The sequence below is a fragment of the Mus caroli genome, unplaced genomic scaffold, assembly GCF_978045245.1.
Source record: "Mus caroli unplaced genomic scaffold, Mus_caroli_1 scaffold_15, whole genome shotgun sequence".
NCBI classification, from domain to species: Eukaryota; Metazoa; Chordata; class Mammalia; order Rodentia; family Muridae; genus Mus; species Mus caroli.
This window is the reverse complement of record NW_028227270.1, coordinates 78089279-78109146: the sequence shown is the minus strand read 5'-3', so window position 1 is coordinate 78109146 and position 19868 is coordinate 78089279. Positions and strand designations below refer to the sequence as shown.

The window sequence follows — 19868 nt, the reverse complement described above, 5'->3', positions numbered from 1 at the left end:
AATCCAGAACAAGCTCGACAGTAGCTCTGTCTCTGAGGGGAAAAATAATTGACAAATTCTTGCATCGGCTCCTTTTACATGTCTTTACATTGATAATTATTCTCTTGAACACAGCCTGGAGTCATTGTTTTATTTTATTTTATTTTATTTTATTTTAATTATAACTCTTAATGATCATCAGCAAATCAAAATCTGTTTGCACTGTCATGAGTGTGAGTGTAAATGCTATCACATATGTCTCCCCAAGGAGGATACAGTTTAGCTAACACTTCCAAGTTGTCATGTGAAACTTGGATACTATCTTCATCAGATGGATGGATGCATGAATGGATGGTGAGTTGTAGGTAGAAAGAGATAGATAGATAGATAGATAGATAGATAGATAGATAGATAGATAGATACTTAGATAATGGATAAATGTAGGTAGAAATAGATGATACATACATACATACATACATATATACATACATACTGGATAGACATAGGTAGAAATAGATATAGATGATAGATAGATAGATAGATAGATGATAGGTAGATGGCTATAGGTAGAAATAGAAGAAAGAGAGAGGGAGAGAGAAAGAGAGAGAGAGAAAAAGGAAGGAAGGAAGGAAGAGAGAGAGAGAGAAAGAAAGAAAGAAAGAAAGAAAGAAAGAAAGAAAGAAAGAAAGAAAGAGAAAGAAAGAAATATGGATAGATGTAGGTAGAAATAGATAGATAGATAGATAGATAGATAGATAGATAGATAGATAGACAGATAGATAAAAGAGAGAAGAGGATAGGTAAGGGAGGATAATAGAGATAGAAGAGCAGAAGAGAGGGGAATAAAAAGGAAGAGAGGAACAGAGAGATAAAAAGAAGGGAGGAATGAGAAGTCAGAAGAAACATGGAGACAGAACTGGCACATAGTAAATTTCTGCATTGCTATTTGAAGGGCTCTTATTATTGCCATCATAAATAAAGTGTCCAATATAGTACTTGGCATTGGAGATGCAGAAATATTCGCTCCTCTCCTTGCTTCCTGCCCATCTTTCTGCTGTGCTCAGAGGATTTTTATAAAAGGAACAAAAAGCTCTAGATCTACACTAAAACTTTACAGAATTTTTTATATAAAAATTAAAACTTTATTCATAGTAAGCCAGAAATGTATCCATTTAGTTCCCAGTTCTTAAGTTTTTTATCCAGAGTCAAAACCTAGATGTAAAATGCTTGGCTGTTTAGTTCATCTCTCCTTTAGGCTGATTTGCAAGTATTAGGGGGTTCTTGCATCTCTTAGCACCCAGGGAATGAAGATCTGGAAATTTGGTGTTATCTAATGGAGTCCATTCTATTAAAAGGACAAAAATGGAGGTCCCCAGAAGTGAAGTAACTTGTGGCAAGCTAGTAATGGCAAAGATGACACAGATGTCCCCCTGCTCTGGGGCTGGGCTCCTTTCCAATCTGCATGTTATTTCTCTTCCTACGTTTGTCTTCCAAAAATGAGCTGGGGTTCTCACCAGCACACCTCTGTTGATTAATACACAAACATCCAAAGGGCGTGTGGTTTAGGACAGAATTCCTTCTGTTGCCTCTCTGTGGCTCCTTCCACTTTCTTCTACCTAAGATGGGAAAAATATTCTTCTTCAGATTGCTCAGGGTGTGAGCTCCACTGAGCTCACCGAGGTCACCCTTCTGCATCTCTGTACCTGTGAACCATTTGAGAGATGATATGAATAGGAAGTCCAGGTAAGGTCTTGTGGTGATGACTGGAGCTAGCTGGTCTTGAGGCAGTCACTAATGGACCTGACGCTCTCCTGCTCCCAGGCTAAAACACCTCAAACCACCCAGCAAGTGACAAAGTGTACCTTGAATTAACACCAGTCTAGACAAGGAAGGAAAACATAGCTTGAAGGACCGTCATGGGGACATGGGGTTGCATCTTAGTGATGGACTAGCTCTATAGAGAGTCAGGAACTGTGTGAGAAGTAGGAACACTTCAGGAGAATTCTTTCTGGCAGGAACCAAGGAATGAGAAATGGGCTTTTCTTTTTAACAAAATTTATGGGGAAGTATTTTGTTTTGATTTTAATTTTGTATTTAAGTTAATAAGGCTTCGTGTACAGTTTTATATCTTTTTGTCCTGATTATAAAAGTATTCTCTTTGATAGTTTCATATGTTTATATGATGTATTTAGATTATATGTAAGCTCAGCTCCCCTCTAACTCCTCATGTATTACCAACATCCCCCTCAAAACTTCACATCTTCATCATCATTGTCTTCTTTCTTCTCCTTCTTCATCTCCTCTATCATCCTCCTCTCCCTCCTTCCCACTTTTTTCTATAACCCACTGGGTCCAATTATTGTCACCCCTATGCTCACAGGTGTAACACCACCTCCCGGAGCATGGCCAACCTACCATGGGCCACAACCCCTGAAGAAAACTGACTCTGCCTCCCCGCCACCCCCGGCAGCCATCACCTGTCTGCCAATGGCATCATGAGCCCCTCCTCTATCCTTGTTGGAAATATTAATAAACGTATGTAGGCTGAGGAAACAGTCAGGAAGGTGTTTCCCAGGAAAGAATGGGTACCTGAGCTTGAACGCCAGAACCTACACGAAAAGGCCACGCACAGTCCACGCTTTTGAATCCCACAACTAGGGACGTAGCAACAGGCAGATCTCTAGGGCTTACTGGTCAGTCACCCTACTCTCAGGAGCTCCAGGCCAGCCAGAGACTCTGTCATAAAAAATAAGACACAAGAAAACCCTCAGAGTCAACTAACCTGTGTTCATAGGAGCTCATAAAGACTGAACTGCCCACCAAGGAACTGGCATGGGGCTGACCTAGGCCCTCTGCACATATGTAACAGTTGTATAGCTTGGTCTTCTTGTGGGACTCCTAAGAGTGGGAACAGGGTCTGTCTCTGACTCTGTTGCCTGCCTTTGGGAACCTCTCCTCCTACTGGGTTGCCTTGTCCTTCCTTAATAAGAGAGAAGGAGCCTAGTCTTACTGAAATCCCATGGCTGATTGATATTTTTGAGTTGCCTGTCTTTTTCTAAAGAGAAACAGAGGAAAAGTGGATGGGGTGGGGAGAGGGACTAGGAGAAGAGGAGGGAGGGATTCTATGGTTGGAAATGTAAAATACATACATACATGCATACATACATATACATACATATATACATACATACATACATACATACGTACATACATACATACATACATACGTACATACCAAGGTAAAAGGTTCCTATAAGGAATTGACCTCTGGCCTCCACGTGCACATCACACCCCTTCACCCACATACTCATGAAGACACATTCACATATAGAACACACAAGCAATAGGAAATGAACATAGACATAGGGGGGAAAGTTAATGGTCAGTAAGCTCTACTTACGTTATACCAGAATCCCTTCAGGACTCTGGCCTCCTACATGCCTCTCTTTCACTTTCACGTCACTGTCACCAAGGTGTGCATATTGTTCTCCAGTCCTGCACTTGTAGTTGACACTGTTTCAAACACTCTCTCACGTATCCGTGTCACCCACACGGTCACTTCAGTCACGCCGGATCTCATTCCCAGAAACATTACACATTTCCAAAGCGTCACCTGGGACTTGATTTTGATTGACCTGTACCAACACGCACCCTACTTCGAATATTTTGTTCTGTGGTTGGCTATATTTAGTTCGTATTTTCCCACTAGTCTACCTTTTTCCCCTTCCTTTTGCAGCATTCCAGTTTGTAAATTAAAAATCAGAGACTTGTGTGACTAAGTCCAAGCCAGCCATCGGGGGTCCCTCTTGTGCAGCCTGAATAAATGTATATGTTTCTACTGTTCTGGGTTTTTGATTCATTCTAGTTTGGAGTTTTATATTTAGATTTTTTGATATATATAAAACTTATTGAAGTAATGGTTCAGTATATTCACATGAGGAAGGGTGTACCTAAGCAAAGTAACTTGTCCCCATACTTCTGCTCAGCTGTAATTCATTGAGCAAGGATTCTTTAATCCCACTAGAACATCATATGCAAGCATAACTTTTTATAAAAGCCATAACATCATAACTTAGAAAATCAGCTTCGATGATGAGCTTAACTTTATTAAAATTTTTCGGAGTTAAAACTGGCACGTTGTTGTTGTTGTTGTTGTTGTTGTTTTATCACATTCCGAAGGATCATGAACTCTGCACCTTCTCAAAACAAAAGTCCCCATAGTCAATGGTTTTTAAAAGTGGAAGCTGCTGGTATGCCCGTATCCATGGGTAGAAGCTGTTGATATGCCGGTATCCATGGGTATTTTACTTTCTGCTACCCATTCTCCATGGCGACATTCATATAGAAATATTTTTTAATTATCTTTAGCTTTGAACAAATCTGACTGATCAGATTTCCCCTTCTTATACACCCAAGACCTGAGTCCATGGAATAGTACCTACCACATTTAGAGTGGGTCTTTCCACCCCAGTTAACCTAATCCAAAACTCAGTCAGACACATTCAGTATCTGTTTCCATGGTGATTCCCTAGCCCATCACCATGACAGGATGCCAATATCTTGCATCCTTTCCCCTCCTCCTGCTCACATTTTACGAGGAAACACATGATTGTGGATCATCATGTGCCATTTTAACCATCAGTACAGATACCTTTGAAAGGCATTGTAAAACGTCAGGATAACTTCTAATGGCTGGTTCACTATTTCATCCATAATAAGTTAGATAATAATGACCTGGGTAGATACAGGGACAAAATAACCCAGCTGCTTCATCCGAGTCATGGAGACGTGGTATTTCTTCTGGGAAGTGCAACATCAGGAAAGTTCTTCTTTCTGGTGGTAAAGGTGCTTGATAAACAGTACTTAGAAGCAGCAAGAAGACATGGAGAATAGTCTTGGAGTTAATCACACTTAGAATTAATAAGCACTGGGTTTGTTTGGAGATTCTAGCCAGGAACATAGCCCCCAACTGAAGAACAGTCCTCCTCTATGCAGGGAAGGAGGTCCTCTCAATCGAGCACACAGCTTTAGGAGAGACATATGGGATGGCAGGGAAGAGGACACCCACCTAGTCAGCCAGATCAAATGTATCCACCCAAGTGACCAACGGAGTGAGAGATGTCACAGTCAGATTGCCTTCACATCCCTCCCAAGCATTAAAAATTCCCTGCTAAGTGCTTGGCTTGAAAGTGGTATAGTATATTGATGTTGGTTACACTGTTTCCACTTTAGTGTATGTGATAAAATGTAATCATGTAAATATGTAAGTGTTACTTTAAGAAATAACAGCATAATTCTTTTTTAGTATATGTATATATTTATTTATTCACGTCTCAAGCAGCATGACTCTCTCTAAAGAAAATGATTCTTTACTTTTGCAACTATTCATCTTGGTCATAATTAAGATTATAGATTTATCCTATCTATTGTGTGGTTTTTGTGTCCTATATATATACATATATATATGTATATGTATAGATATAAACATGCAGGTGGATGGATGGATGGATGGATGGATGGAAATATATATGGATACTAGGTGGATAGATGAATGGATATATAGGTATGGTGTAGAGATAGGAAGCTCAATACATAAAGATACTTAACATTGTTAATATTGAAGACCTTCCCAGAAACTATGTGGTCTATAAATTGCCAATAGCTGTCAAGTAGAAAAACCTTTGGATAACTTCACAAGAACCATTTATGTGTCCATAGACATTACAATTCTAATTACAGAAAAACCCTATGTAAGGTGGCCTTGTCGACTTTGTTTTCATAATTCTATAAAACACTGTGATGCCTTTGTGATTTAAATATCTTCATCATTACATTTTACAGCACATAGTTAAATGGGAATAATGCAAGCAACATCATATACTACACTACCTTTAAGCTAAGCAATTAGTTGGGAAATTTTAATGTTTGGTAGGGATGTGAGGGGCATAAGTAAGTAAACATTTAGAATTATAATTGAGCTCATAATGGTAAGATTTTTTAAAAGACAATTTTTAAAGGCTTTTTAAAAATGTGTATTGGTATTCTGTCTGTCTGTGTTTTTACCACAGGCATGCAGTACCCACAGGTGCCAGAAGAGGGAGTTAGATCTCCTACAACTGAAGTTACAGACCCATAGTTAGCCACCATGTCAGTACTGGGAACTGAACCTAGGTCCTCTGTATAACAACCAGTGCTCTTAGCCACTGCATCATGTCTCCAGCACCAACACACAAAATTTTGCAATCAGTAAGACCTCAGCCATGAAAAGTAGTCACAGAAAGAAGAAAGTGCTTCTGTTGGGGAGGTTGGAGGGGTCGTCATTATCTTTTACTTCTTTGTCTATTTTTTAATGGAAATGTGTATTAACCAGTCACAACAATGAAAATTCTCAAGATAACCCCTCTGCAGAGCATCTCAGGACTTTGTGACCTAGCAAAAGTCGCTTTTCATCCACAGGAGCTCCATTTTGAGGGAGTGGAGGCATCCCAAGAAAAGAGAGCCAACTGTCTTCTCGGTTGGCTAAGTCCCTAGGAAGACTGTAAACTGACTTCTTTTTTTGCATATATACAACATATATAATTGTTTAATGATGTTTCTATTTTTACTTATGTCAGATAATTCATCACTTACGATTCTACATGATTATTATCTTACTTTTTAAGAAGAATTGAGAGTAAATGATATTATATTACCATAATTGGTAAAAATTTCTCCTCCCAGGTTATTCATATCTGCTTCTTTATTGCTGTTTAAACTCTAAGGAGTTAATCAATCCACTTGGAAATATATGTTCCCTGAGCAAAAACAGTTTACTACATTACAAATAAAATAGAGCATTGATGTTCGAACGAAAGTACACAAAACTCATGCCTCATTTATTAAGATGAAATATTGGTGAATCGAGGCTAAACATTATAAGCTCTTAGCTGTTTTTGTATCATATAAATATTTGTGAATATGTTCTAAGCAGTCACTTAATGAAATCCAGAGTCACCAGCATCACCCAGACAAATGCAACTGCAGCTGCGCCCTTTCTCCCAGAGTTACCCGTGTGGTAATTTCAGATCTAGACGCAGGCAGCCATCATTCAACAGCATCAGTCATCCAAGAAGCCAAGTTTGGTGATTGCAATAAGACCCTTTCCTCCTCAGGTGGCCTTCTCTGGGGCTGTGAATATGCTTGGGACATCAAGCATCAGAGTGGCCTCCTGGGGAACCACCGAATGACAGCTGTGTCACCATCCTACCAACTGGGGATTTCTAGCAGAACCACTTCTCACGGTATCACGTTGAACATGATAAATAAAAGCATGTTGAGAAGACTGGGCTACTATAGGGTCACATTAACACCGCACAGCTCTCCCCATCTTGCAGTTTGCAGCTCAGCTGTGTTAATCTCCACGGCATTGGCCTTAAGGTCCTGCCCTGCTCCTGTGTTCTCATGAAGTAGTGGTAACCATATCTTTCATCTCCAGGACAATAGCATCTACTACTATTTAGGATGTGCAGAAAGGTTGAGTGAAAAGAAGAAAATGAGATCCAGCGTAGCCCTCCAAGGCCACTACTGTGTGGGACTGTCTGCTTCAACGAGTATTTAGATATTTCTCCTTTTTTTAATGTGTATAGAGGATCAAGGTCAAACACTGTAGACCCTTGAACTATGTGCTGCTTAAGGCCTGTTGGTTTCATAAAGTACTCTAGCAAACATACATTTTATTGACTGCAATTCTGATGGGGTAGCCTGAAGGATTTCCATGCTATCAGGTATCATAGATGTATAAAATCACAACATAGACAGGAAATTTTTCTCTCTCTCTCTCTCTCTCTTTCCAGTTTTAAGTCAGGTCATTGCTTTACAAAGATCTGTTTCTGAGTGGGCACGACTTTATCTTTCATCTGGGTGTTTATTCATCTGACTGAAAGAGCTTTAAGTCCTCTTGAAAAATTAATTTGGCTTTAATGCTCAGCTATCTAAGACTCCCTGGGTGTCGATGAAATCGTGCTGGAGGGAGTTTTGATTTAACAAATGGCCATTGAATGGGAGTCTTTGATCCTCGATCTGGGGTTGTCAGCTCTAGGCCCACTGGGGGACTGAGCTTCAAGCAGATCAAAGTTGACATGGTTGGTGGTTGGCACCAAAGAATTCTGGTACTTCCCAGCTGCTTCGGGCTGCTGCTGCCTGTTAGGTAGAGAGTGTAGATTTTTCCTAGACACTCATTCACCCCAAATATATGATGAGGACAGGGAAACAGTCTCCTTCCCTGCCGAGGTTGCACATTCTCACTGCGTCTCTGCTCCCTAATGCTTTTTGGGCTTTGCTGTTGTTTGGTGTTCTATTGTTTTTCTTTCACTGAAATTAGATTTTTTTTTCATACAATATATTATGATTATAGTTTCCCTCTCTCCTGACCCCTCCCTCTCCCAGTTCCTCCCCACCTCTTCTCCCATCCAGATCCACACTCATTCCGTCTGTCATTAGAAACAAATAAAAAAACAAACAGGTATCTGAGGTTCTTTGTCTCTTGATAGGAAGTAGAGGACTTTGCTTCCTTGGTGCCCTCCATCTCCTCTGGCTTTATACTCTTTCTGCCTCCTCTTCTAAAGAGCCTCCTGGGCCCTACGGAGAGTGATTTGGTGGAAACATCCCTTTTAGGTCTGAGCCTTCTAGGATCTCTCAATCGTGGCATGATGGCTGGCTGTGGGTCTCTGTGTTTCTTCCCACTTGCTACAGAAAGGAATTTCTCTGATATTGGCAAAGCAAGGCTCTGATCTATGCATACACCAAATGTCACCACAAGCCATCTTATTGCTACCTTCCCTTAGCAGAACAGCATCATCTGTGTTTCCCCCCCACCCCCAGGTCACTGTCCTATCTAGTCTCAGGTTCATGGGCCACCCAAGCAGCATTGCGGATGGGTTCTATCTCACGGAGTGGGCCATGACTCAAATCAGATAGTGCTTGGTTACCTCCAAAAGCGTTGGGTCGCTACTGCACCAGCACATGTCACAGGCAGGTCACCATTATAGACTAAAGGTTTTGTACCTGGGTTGGTGTTCACCTTTCTCCTTTGGTAGAGTACAGAGCACCTTCCAGTACCAAATATTTGCTTTTAAAACATGCACCTTCAGTAGGGGTGAAGGCTCTATGTAGATGCCAGCTTGACTTCTCCGTGTTCAATGAGTTGTATCCATATTGTCTTCAGCAATAGGGCCTTTCTGTCAGCTTGTGGAGAGCTACTAATGGCCTTTTAATATTTTGTTCACTGATGTAGAAATTCTCCATCTTGGGTCTCTGTTGCCTGCTAGGTTTCTATATCTTTCTAAAAATTCAAAGGAAAAAATAATTTTTCACTCATTTTTCTTAATATGTATATGGGCTAGGAGACGCTTGGTGGCTAAGAGGCCATAAAACATCCTTGCAGAGAGGTCATAAAACATCCTTGCAGATGACTGGAGTTGGGAGACTCACAGCTGCTACTCACTACAGCTCTGGTACCATCCTCTGAAGTGCCTCCCTCTTTGGTCTATTGTCACCCAAGCAGCCAAGGTGCCTCTCTCTGGAGCAATCCTAATGGGCACAAAGAGAGTCCCTGCCAAAAGATTGGCATAGCTCATGTCATGATAGCCTGTTCTGGTCTCATAGGACACACCCATGCATAGACACAACTAACTACACATGATTAAAAATTCAGTAAGTCTATGTGTATAAATTGTTTTCCTCTTAAAAGACTTACTAAATGGGGCTCTCTCTAAAGGTGGTGTCAAGTGCAGATAGTAACCTTGATAAAGATGGTTCAGAGCATCTTGACTTGTTAGCAGCCTTGAGTGTCACTGTGAGGACAGACCTTATCTGATACTACCATCTCTTCCTTCCCACAGATGGAGAACTCTCCATATCAAATGAAGATGACTCCCTGGAGAACGGACAGTCCCTGAGCTCCAGCCAACTCTCTTTGCCTGCTCTGTCGGAAATGGAGCCTGTCCCAATGCCCAGGGACCCATGTTCATATGAGGTGCTCCAAGCTTCAGACATTATGGATGGACCAGGTAATGGCATGGCACAGGCCTGGGGTGGGTCCCTGATGTCGCAGTCTCCTGGCAGGACTTGGGATGCTCATTTGAACTCAGGGAAACTGGCCACACAGTTTGTCTATACATAACTGAACCTAGGAAAACACAAATGCTATCTTCACGGGATGCTTTGTAGTCAGTAAAAGCACTTTTTGTGGCATGCGTCACTTTAATTATTTAAAATTATTGTAACTTGTTTTATAATATTGATGGTTTAAAATCTTGTTTGTTTTCTGACACTCACCTTCGTTAACATAAATCAAAAGGATCCTATCTCTCTCTAAGCCTGTCTAACCCAGCTGCTCCAAAGGCCTGACCACACCGTTTGATTTCTAGTCCCAATATACCCATCAATAATCATTCCAGATTAGTAAATCTACTAGATGCAGACAATTGGCATGTTTGTTAAATTGTATACAATTTCCCAACTAAGCTGGAGCCTGCCTATAGATGGATTTAGATGCCTTTTGATTATTTGCCTCTCTCTTTGGTCCATTGTCATTCAGTGGCTAATTTGCCTCTCTTAGGAGGTACAGAGACCTCCTAGTCAGCCCAAAGATAATCTCTACCAATAGAGAGGCTCAGCACATGGCAGGAGATAGCCTGGTCAAAGAGCCTCTAGGACTACCTGGTGTGTGGGTGAAAAGGTCCTGTCCTGGTGCCCCTGTCTGTGGCATCCATGTGTACACGTTGCTCACATTTGGGGAAGGTGAGAGACTGTTTTCCCAAGTCGGTTCCCACACTTACCTGTGGGACCAGGCCAGCTATTGTTCAACAAGTAATTAGAACAATGTCCCTTGCAGTGGGGGAAAACTCTGGGTGTCCGGGGTTCTTTGCAGGGTTGTACTGCTATGTAGATATTATTTCTTCCAGGGGAGAAGGAAGGCAAGAAGTGGGGAGGAATCCTGTATAAACTCCCTGCTTGTAGCAGTCATGGAAAGCAGGGGGACAGACAATCAACGGAGCCATATTTTGTTTGTCCTTTAGAATTTTAAGCAAGGATATTTTTTTAATCTCAACTTCCCTTGAACCATCCAACTTCCCATGCACTACTGGAATCTGGCAGTTAGGCTGTTTTAGTGAAATCTCTTACCCCATCAGACTCACAGAGTTATACTGCTACTATGTAGAATACCAGCACAGAAGGAAGCAGTGGGTACCACCCCATGACAGCTCAACCAAAGAAGAGATAAGTTGCAGTAAGACGGTGAGAGTCAAGGTGCTATTAGGCTGCTACAGTGCTTGCCTAGCATGCACGGATGCCCTGGATTCAATCCCTAGTACCATGTACTTAGTCCTAAGGCAGGGTGGTACGTGCCTTGGGATCCCAGCACTCAGGAGGTAGAAACAGGAGAACTGGAAGTTCAAGGTCATCTCCTGCTACAGAGTGAGTTTATACCATCCTAGAACAGAAGAGACCCTAGAGAGAGGAGTGTGGAGGGAAAGGAAGGGAAAAAAAATAAAGATGATAAGAAGTCTGATAAACAGGAAGTAAAGGAACTGGACAAATTAAAAGGCATAGCCTTTGCACGTCCTCTGCCTTGTGAGAACGTGCAGAGCCAGGCTAGGCAAGAGTCTGCCCTTCGAACTAGAGTCCTCATTGAGACCCTGACTCTTGGTCCTGACCATTCCAGAGATTAGAGGAGCCGCCACCAAAGTGTGAGGGTGTCAGCTTTGCCAGATGCCACTGGTATCCCAGACCAGAGAGCAAGAAGACCCATTGGACAATACCAGTATGAGTTTGTGGCCTGTCTCTCTCTTCTCTCGGAACCCAAGGGCAAGTTCTTTTCCATTTAGGGGACTTGAAATCCTTCTTCTACTCCTGTTAGCTGTGCCTCTGGTCTCCTGAGTCACTGGGTAGAGCATCTGCAATCTTTGGATGATGCAGGCTCAGTTTGAAATGGTGACATTTTTTCATGAAAACATGTCCTTGCTCCTCCTCCCCCCCCCCCTTGCTCCTGCTCTCCTTCTTTCTTCCTCCCCTTCTGCCCCTCCACACCCTACCTGCCTTCTTGGCTTTCCTTTGCCCTTGCTTTATCTCTCTCTCTCCCTCTCTGTGTTCCCATGATGGCCTGCAGCAGGTGGCACTCTGCCGTCATGTTGGCTTGCCAGTGTCCCTGTCCTGTGTCCCCCAGCTGGCCTGCACTGCGTTCGTGTAATGTCTCCCGTGTATCATGTGGTTGTCCCCTCAGTGTCTGAAGAGAGTCCCTCTGCCAGTGAGTCTGGAGTCCTCCTGTCCCAAGATCCTTCAGCCAAACCAGTTCTGTTCCTGCCCCCCAAAAAATCTGCTGCTTTCCCTGGAGACCATGAGGAGACCCCAGTGAAACAGTTGTCCCTTCACAAGCAGCCCCCGGCCCTGCCTCCCAAACCCACTGCCCGGATTGCCAACCACTTAACAGGTAAGTCCAACATCTGAGGCGCACAGCCCCTCCCTCCCTCCCTTCACGGGACAATTTCTTACTCTCTCATTCTTTTTATCTGAGACCTGAATACACATCTCTGAGAAGATAGCCCACGGGGTGTTTGGGTATTTGTACGTGCTTGTTGGTACATGAAGTCATGACCAGGATTTATGTCTCTGTGTCAAGAAGCATTTGATATGCAATTGCCGGCCATATGCTAAGAGCCTTCGGTGTTATCTGTCGTCTGTGTATCTGTAAATATGTACATTGTATTTATGTGACCAATTCAAGATTATCGCCCATCTGGGTGAATTAGAATCAATGTCAAAATGTTTACACAGACGAAAAAAACAAGTGCTTTGCTCCTTTTGTAATGAGTCTGCGAAGGCTTTAAATGTTTGTAAGTTATTGATCTAAAGTCTGGAATATTTCTGCAATTAAAACTAATTTTATTCATTTACTGTCAGTTCTCTTAAAAAAGAAAGAACCGAGGCATGATGGTGCGTGCCTGTAATCCCAGCACTTGGGATGGGGAGGCAAGAGGATGAGCAGTTAGAGGCCAGCCTGAGCTACATGAAACCCTGTCTCAAAAAGCAACTGCAATAAAATAGCCAATCAGGGTGTGGGGATAGCTTAGAGGAAGCACAGGCTTAGCAGAGTTGCTCAAAAATGTTTTTTTTCCTGTATTTTTGCTCTGTGTGATTAATGAATGTGCTCAGGTAGAGAGCTGGGTGTGTAATGAAATTGCATTTCACCATGTGTGATATAATCAGACCCCTATCAACTGCTTTTGTACAACATACTTTGTGGAGTTTTTGTTTGTTTTTTTTTTATCATTTTATTCATTTACATTTCAAATGATACCTACCTTCCCGGTTACCCCTCTACAACCCCCCCCCCATCCCATTCTTCCTCTCCTCCCTCCCCTTTGCCTCTATGAGGGTGCTCCTCCATCCATTCACCCACTCCTGCCTCACTGCTCTAGCATCCCCCTATGCTGGGGCATCAAGCCTCCACAGAACCAAGGGCCTCCCCTCCCACTGATGTCAAATAAGGCCATCCTCTGCTACATATGTATCAGATGTATCTGGAGTCCTGACTCTCTCCATGTATACTCTTTGGTTGATGGTTTAGTCTCTGAGAGCTCTGGGTGGTCCAGTTAGCTGATATTATTCTTCGTAGAGGGTTGCAATCCCCTTCAGCTCCTTCAGTCCTTCCCCTAGCTTTTCCACTGGGGTCCCTGGGCTCAGTTCAATGGTTGGCTGTGAGTATCTGCATCTATATTGGTGAGGGGCTGATAGAACCTCTCAGGGAACAGCCATACCAGACTCCTATGGGCAAGTGCTTCTTAGCATCAGCAATTGAGTCTGAGTTTGGTGTCTGCAGATGGGATGGATCCCTGTGTGGGGCGGTCTCTCAATGGCCTTTCCTTTGGTCTCTGTTCCATTTTTGTCCTTGTCTTTCCTTTGGAATGACAGGAATGTGTTTTTTTCAAATAGTGTCTAAGTGACCTTTATGATATTTTACACGTGATGGTGGAGGAAAGTGGGAAACACACTCACTTATAATAGACAGGGTGAAGAAGAGAAAGTGGCTTCTCCAGGGCTGGCAGGACAGTGGAAGCGTGATCGGAAGCTGGGCATCCCACCCGTTAGCTATCGGTGTGAGTTATCATACAGTCCAGCATCCACAGGGACTCACAGCAAACTGTGCTCTACCGATGTCCCCATCCAACTCAGTTGGGTGCCTGTGGCATAAAAGCGCTGTTGGCTCTCTAAGAACCATTTAATACATCAGTTTAGTATCCCAACATTATAATTCACTGAATATCAAAAGGAAAATAGGCCACCGTCCAAGACACAAACCCACTGTCTAGCAAAAATCAACCATCACTCTACACGCTGCCTCCTCGCCTGTTCTTTGTATAGAACAATGTGGGAGCTGAACCTCATCGTATTAGTAACTATTCCACCGTGTGGTTTTATTAGCTTTTTGGTGCAGATCAAGGGACTCTTCTGCATTCTCTACTGTAAAAAATACAACAGCAAGCATCTGTAGTAGTCTCCCTCTGTCTTTTTAAGGTTTTCCCAGGGAATTTCTAGGATTAAAACTACAAAGTCTAAGTTATATATACCCTTTAGGCCTTGGACAACAAACACCCCTTAAGAAAAATTCAATAGTGTACAGAATAAACCCTTATATGTACATATTATACATATTTGCTCAACATGCCTTCCATAGACAGAACACTGTGTTGTTATCAAAGTGGACACAACTCTGTACTTGTTTAATGAATGCATATTCCATGAGTTCTCTGTAGACACAGGTTCTATATCGATGTTTCAGCCACCCCACACATCAAAAATATTTATTAGAAATTTTATACTGAATACATCCAGACCTTTTTCTTGTCATTTCCCTCAACAGCATGGTGCTACAGTTATTTCCCCAGTGTCTGAATTGAACTAAGCAGTGTCATTTAGAGATAATTAAGTATCGGGGAGGATGTGTGTGGGGTCTATATAAATACTATGTTATTTTGTAGAAGGGGCTTGAGCATGCGTGGATTTGGGTGTCCACGGGAGTGCAAAGCCAGGTCTCTATAGAACCCAGGGCTGGCTGTGTTAAGAGTGCTCTAATAAATGCCATTCAGAATAGAATCATGGTTCAGTACAGCCTCACAGAAGGCCCCTGAAGAAGACAGAAGTCTGGTTGACATTTGCAGAGTGAAGAACATTTGTAAAGAATTAGGGAATAGATTTCCAAGAAAAAGACTCTGGAAAAGGCTCAGAGGTAATGATATGTTAGGTCACTTCAGTGGCTCAGCTGGGATAAAGACTCCATTAGGGTTTTATTAAAACCACTGAGAGACAGGGTTCACCCGGTAGTAGCCAGCAAAGAGTTTATTTCTTTGGAAGTAGCAATGTTGAGGCTGGGAGTGAGGGGTATGATGGAGTGGGCCTTTAAATTATCTTCCCAGAGAGGACAGTCATGGTGCTACATGCCTTTAATTCCAGCACTTGGGAGGCAGAGGCAAGCAGATTGTGCTGTTTTTTAGTCATGCTTAGTCTATAAAGGAAGTTTCCGGCCAGCCAAGGCTATATATTGAGGCCCACTATTAAAACAAAACAAAATAAAATAACCTTCCTGGGTCATCGGGTAGAATGAACAGAAATGGGAAACAGTTGGAGACTTGTCACAGATGCCAACAAGGCCAGCTGTGCACCATGCACCTCAACATTACTAATGGCATTGAGCAGAATGACCTGAGCCAGGAAGGCTTCTCTTGTCAATGCAGTGTGAGCTGACAAGAATCCATTATCAGTAGAAAAAGGAGGAAGCCAGTAGATAGGAAAGAGTAGCTACAGAATATTTATTTCATGGCACCCTCCAATTTATTTAGTTATCTAGTAAATGAGAGAATATGGCAGCCTTGCTTGAGTGGAGCGGCTATTCATAGGACCCTGCACGCGAGGGACTGAAGATCTCTCTGAGTGTGTCTATATGATCTATGAACATCCGTACCATATAACTTGGAGCAAACTCATAAAAATACATTATAACCTTTTCTTGTGCGTAGTTGTCTCTTAAATGTGGTAAAGATAAGATCGAGAGAGATGTTCGTGTCTAGGGACTGTCGAGCTAGTGCTATCCTTTTAGATCTGAACTCCATTAGACTTGCTTAATTTTCATAAATGAGCAATCAGTCATAATGAATCTGCATCACCATGAAAGGCTCTGCTAACCCCGTTCTGTCGCTAATTACACCAGAGACATCTGGGCCATGTCAGAAGGAATTAATCAACTAAGAAATTCCAGAACTCTAAATTAAGATTCGTGAGTGACTAGTATGTTCTCATGGTTGTTGTTTTGTCCATGTGTTGGAAAGTAATTGTTGGGCCATTGGCAGGCACCAGGCTTGATTAAAAGAAGTGGGAGTGTTACCCAGCTTCCCAATCAGAGAGCTACACACAGAACTAACTCTTCTTTAGGATTTAATTCTACGTCATCAGGAAAACCACAATGGACTTGGGGAATGTGTGTCTTACAATTCTCTATTCTTCAGTTGAGCAGAGAAAAGCCCTCATTCTTCCTGTATTCTTCATGGACCCCTCTTCTATCTCCTCTTCTCCATCATCAGCCTGCCCAGCAGCACATGGGCCAGAGTTGGAAGTTGTTGGGCATCAGAGTCTTACCTTTCTGGAGGCAGAGTCCCCAGTAGAGCTAGCTGCCTGTGTTGTGGATGTGATCTAAGGTGAATGAGTCTCGGAGAAACGGGTTCTTAGTGGAATGATGGATGGCCCCAGAGGGAAAGTGTGATCAGAGCTGTCTCCTGCTTTTCTAAGACTCCACAATTGTTTCCTTAAGCATTCTTACCCAGGAGCTATATGGTAACCATCACATGACTATAACCAGTACCTTCTGTGTGAAGACCCCATGAGGAGCAGACACCCCATACGTGGTAGGTGAATGCAGAAGAGAGCATGGTTTCAAAGGATAATGCATGGTGGCATGGCTTCACGACCTGACCTCACATTTGGGTAGCCACTGGGCAGCTAGCATTACAAGGTACCATTAGTCCTATCTCCTTCTCACAGAAGATGACCAACAAAGGATATGAAGATGGTGATTGTAGTTAGACTGCCAGGAAATCAGCTTTGTGGATTTCGGATCTGTGTATGTTTTCGTCCGTTTAAGAAATTAGAAAACCTGCTTCACCACTTATATTAGTCTGCTCAGGCAGCCATGCCAAATCACATAGGCTAGATGTCTTATGCAACAAAACTTAACTCTGTCAGCTCTAGAGAGATGGCTCTGTGATCAAGAGCACTCACTCAGGGGACCCACATTCAGTTCTCAGCACCTACACAGTGGCTCACAACCATCCGCAACTACAATTTCAAGGGACCCAACACCCACTTCTGACCTCTGAAGGCATCAGACATGAACATGGCACACATACATACATGCAGGCAAAACACTCATGTACATAAAATTAATTTTAAAAATACTTAAAAAATTTTTATTTCTCATAATTTTGAAGGCTGAAATCCAATAATAAAAAAATAACACAAATACAAATAATCACTGTTGTACTTAACATAACATTCCCAGTGTGTTAGGTATCATAAGTAACCTGGAGATTATTTGAAGTATACAGGAGGTGTGTGTGTAGACTGTGTGTACACATTAGCCATTTGGTGTAAGGAGCCTGACCATCTGCTTGCTGATGTGGTTATGGCAAGAACTAAAACCCCTCAGATACCAAGAAACAACTGTACTCTCAGCAAATGTAAAGCAATTGCTCATTTCAATGTGCCATGGTATCTGCAACTACAATTTGGTCTAACAAACAACATCTGCCCTGCAGAACTTTCCAGTTCCAGCACTTAGGCGAGTCTAGTGAGAATAGATGCAATGATCATTAAGCTGAAACCAGTGTTCCTATTTATAGCGCTCTCTTCTCTCTCTCTCTCTCTCTCTCTCTCTCTCTCTCTCTCTCTCTCTCTCTCTCTCTCTCTCTCTCTCTCTGATTCTGTGGGCACTTTCGTTGTTCTGTAGTCATATTTGAATACCTAATTTCATTTTGTTGCTGTGTTGCTCTCAGATTAATATTCCCTTTATCTCTCTCTCTCTCTCTCTCTCTCTCTCTCTCTCTCTCTCTCTCTCTCTCTCTGACATTCTACCTTCATGCCTCCCCGCCTTCAGCTCCCCACAGTGGTGTGTTTCACCAAAGATTAGAGTACCATGAACTTGGGCTTCATCCATTCCACTGAATGGAAAAAAATAATTGCTCATAACACAAAGGCCATATATGGAGGTGGGCAGTTTACACTTGTTGGTATCTGATGCTGTGAAGATGTTCTGTGTTCTCTTAGGTCAAGTTCAGGAACAACTGGGAAGCGCAAGTCTATTATCCTTATGGTCCTGGAGACAGAGGCTTGGCTCACCAGTCATGGCTAAGAGAGGAGCATAAGGGTGGTTATGAGGCAGAAACGGGAGCAAGGCAAAGGCTCTCTGGTGGTTCTATAGAAAAGGGAGCAGGGTAAAGTTAACTGTATGAATTGGCTGGAGTGAAGCCCCAGCAAGCGTGCACCAAATAGGGTTCCTCTAGTTGCCTGGTATCTGCTGGGGATAGTGAAAACAAAAGAATACCACTGTACCCTACAGTCTACATGCCCGGGGGAGGTGGTGTGGCACTTAGGCTACTCTGTATTGCATGGCCATGCCAAAGACAAGCTCAGAATGAGCCCTGGCTAGCTCTAAACATGGGCTGGCAGCAATCAGAAAGGCTTCCAATATATCTAAACTTATAACCACCGGAGATTTCAAAATAAAAGTGTAAGTAAGGAATGGGTACGTTTCCTGGGTTGACTTCACTATACCAATTTCTCCATATTATCTAATCTTGATCTTCTTTTCTGAAAATACAAGAATGACCCCCCCCCACCCCTGCCACCATGTGTGCGTTCGTGTGTGTGTGTGTGTGTGTTGGGGGATCTGCCACCATGTGTGCATTCGTGTGTGTGTGTGTGTGTTGGGGGAGGGGCACAGTTAGATTCCCACCAAGTATAGGTTGACTAAGCCTGCATGTACTGTTTTAGAAAGAGGCTAAGACTGCCTGAGATAGGATCTGCAGGAGGTAATCACTATGGGAAACACTTGGTGTGGAGACCATATGTAAAACAATTTTGAAGAAAATAGTGGTAGCAGGTGTGCATTAAATGTGAACAAGCAGCACAGGCCCCAGGAGGATGTTTATGAGGGTCGCTATGCTCAAGAAATAGCAAGTAGTCCTTTGGGGCAGTAATGCAGGATTCTAGTGGCATAGCAATGAAGGTTAGGGCTGAAAACCAGGAGCCTTGAATGCCAGAAGCCTTTGCCTTTGTAAGAGGACTGGGGCATCCTTTGTGGGTTCTCGGCAGCAATTCCTTGATTTCAGCTGAACATGCCCCCTGGAAGCTCGCATAGATAAGATGGACTCTGATTCCATTAGTTAGCTATATATTGTGTGTGTGTTTAGCATTGAACAAAAGCTAGTAAGTGTGTCAGCCTGCTACCCTTGTGTCTTAGTTAGGGTTTTACTGCTGTGAGCAGACACCATGGCCAAGGCAAGTCTTATTAAGGACAACATTTAATTGGAGCTGGCTTACAGGTTCCGAGGTTCAGTCCATTATCATCAAAGCAGGAGCATGGCAGCATCCAGGCAGGCATGGTGCAGTAGGAGCTGAGAGCTTTACATCTTTATCTAAAGGCTGCTAGCTTCCAGGCAGCTAGGATGAGGGTCTTATAGCATATACCCACAGTTACACACCTACTCCAACAAGGCCACGCCCACTCCAACAAAGCCACACCTTCTAATAGTGCCACTCCCTGGACCAAGCATATTCAAACCATCACACATTGCCTCTCTCCC

General features: G+C 42.8%; 1 protein-coding gene across 8 annotated transcripts in view; it reads left to right on the top strand.

Annotated features, from left to right (window-relative positions):
• Phactr1 (phosphatase and actin regulator 1) overlaps window positions 1–19868 on the top strand; it is a 451705-nt gene that overhangs the window by 364255 nt on the left and 67582 nt on the right. For 6 of the 8 annotated variants that reach the window (XM_029468518.2, XM_029468519.2, XM_029468520.2 and 3 more), the window contains 2 exons: window positions 9858–10025; window positions 12242–12448. In XM_029468518.2, the coding sequence (XP_029324378.1) occupies window positions 9858–10025; window positions 12242–12448 (375 nt within the window). The remainder of the gene's footprint in view (window positions 1–9857; window positions 10026–12241; window positions 12449–19868) is intronic. The other 2 variants (XM_021179969.3, XM_085831146.1) reach the window with 1 other exon arrangement.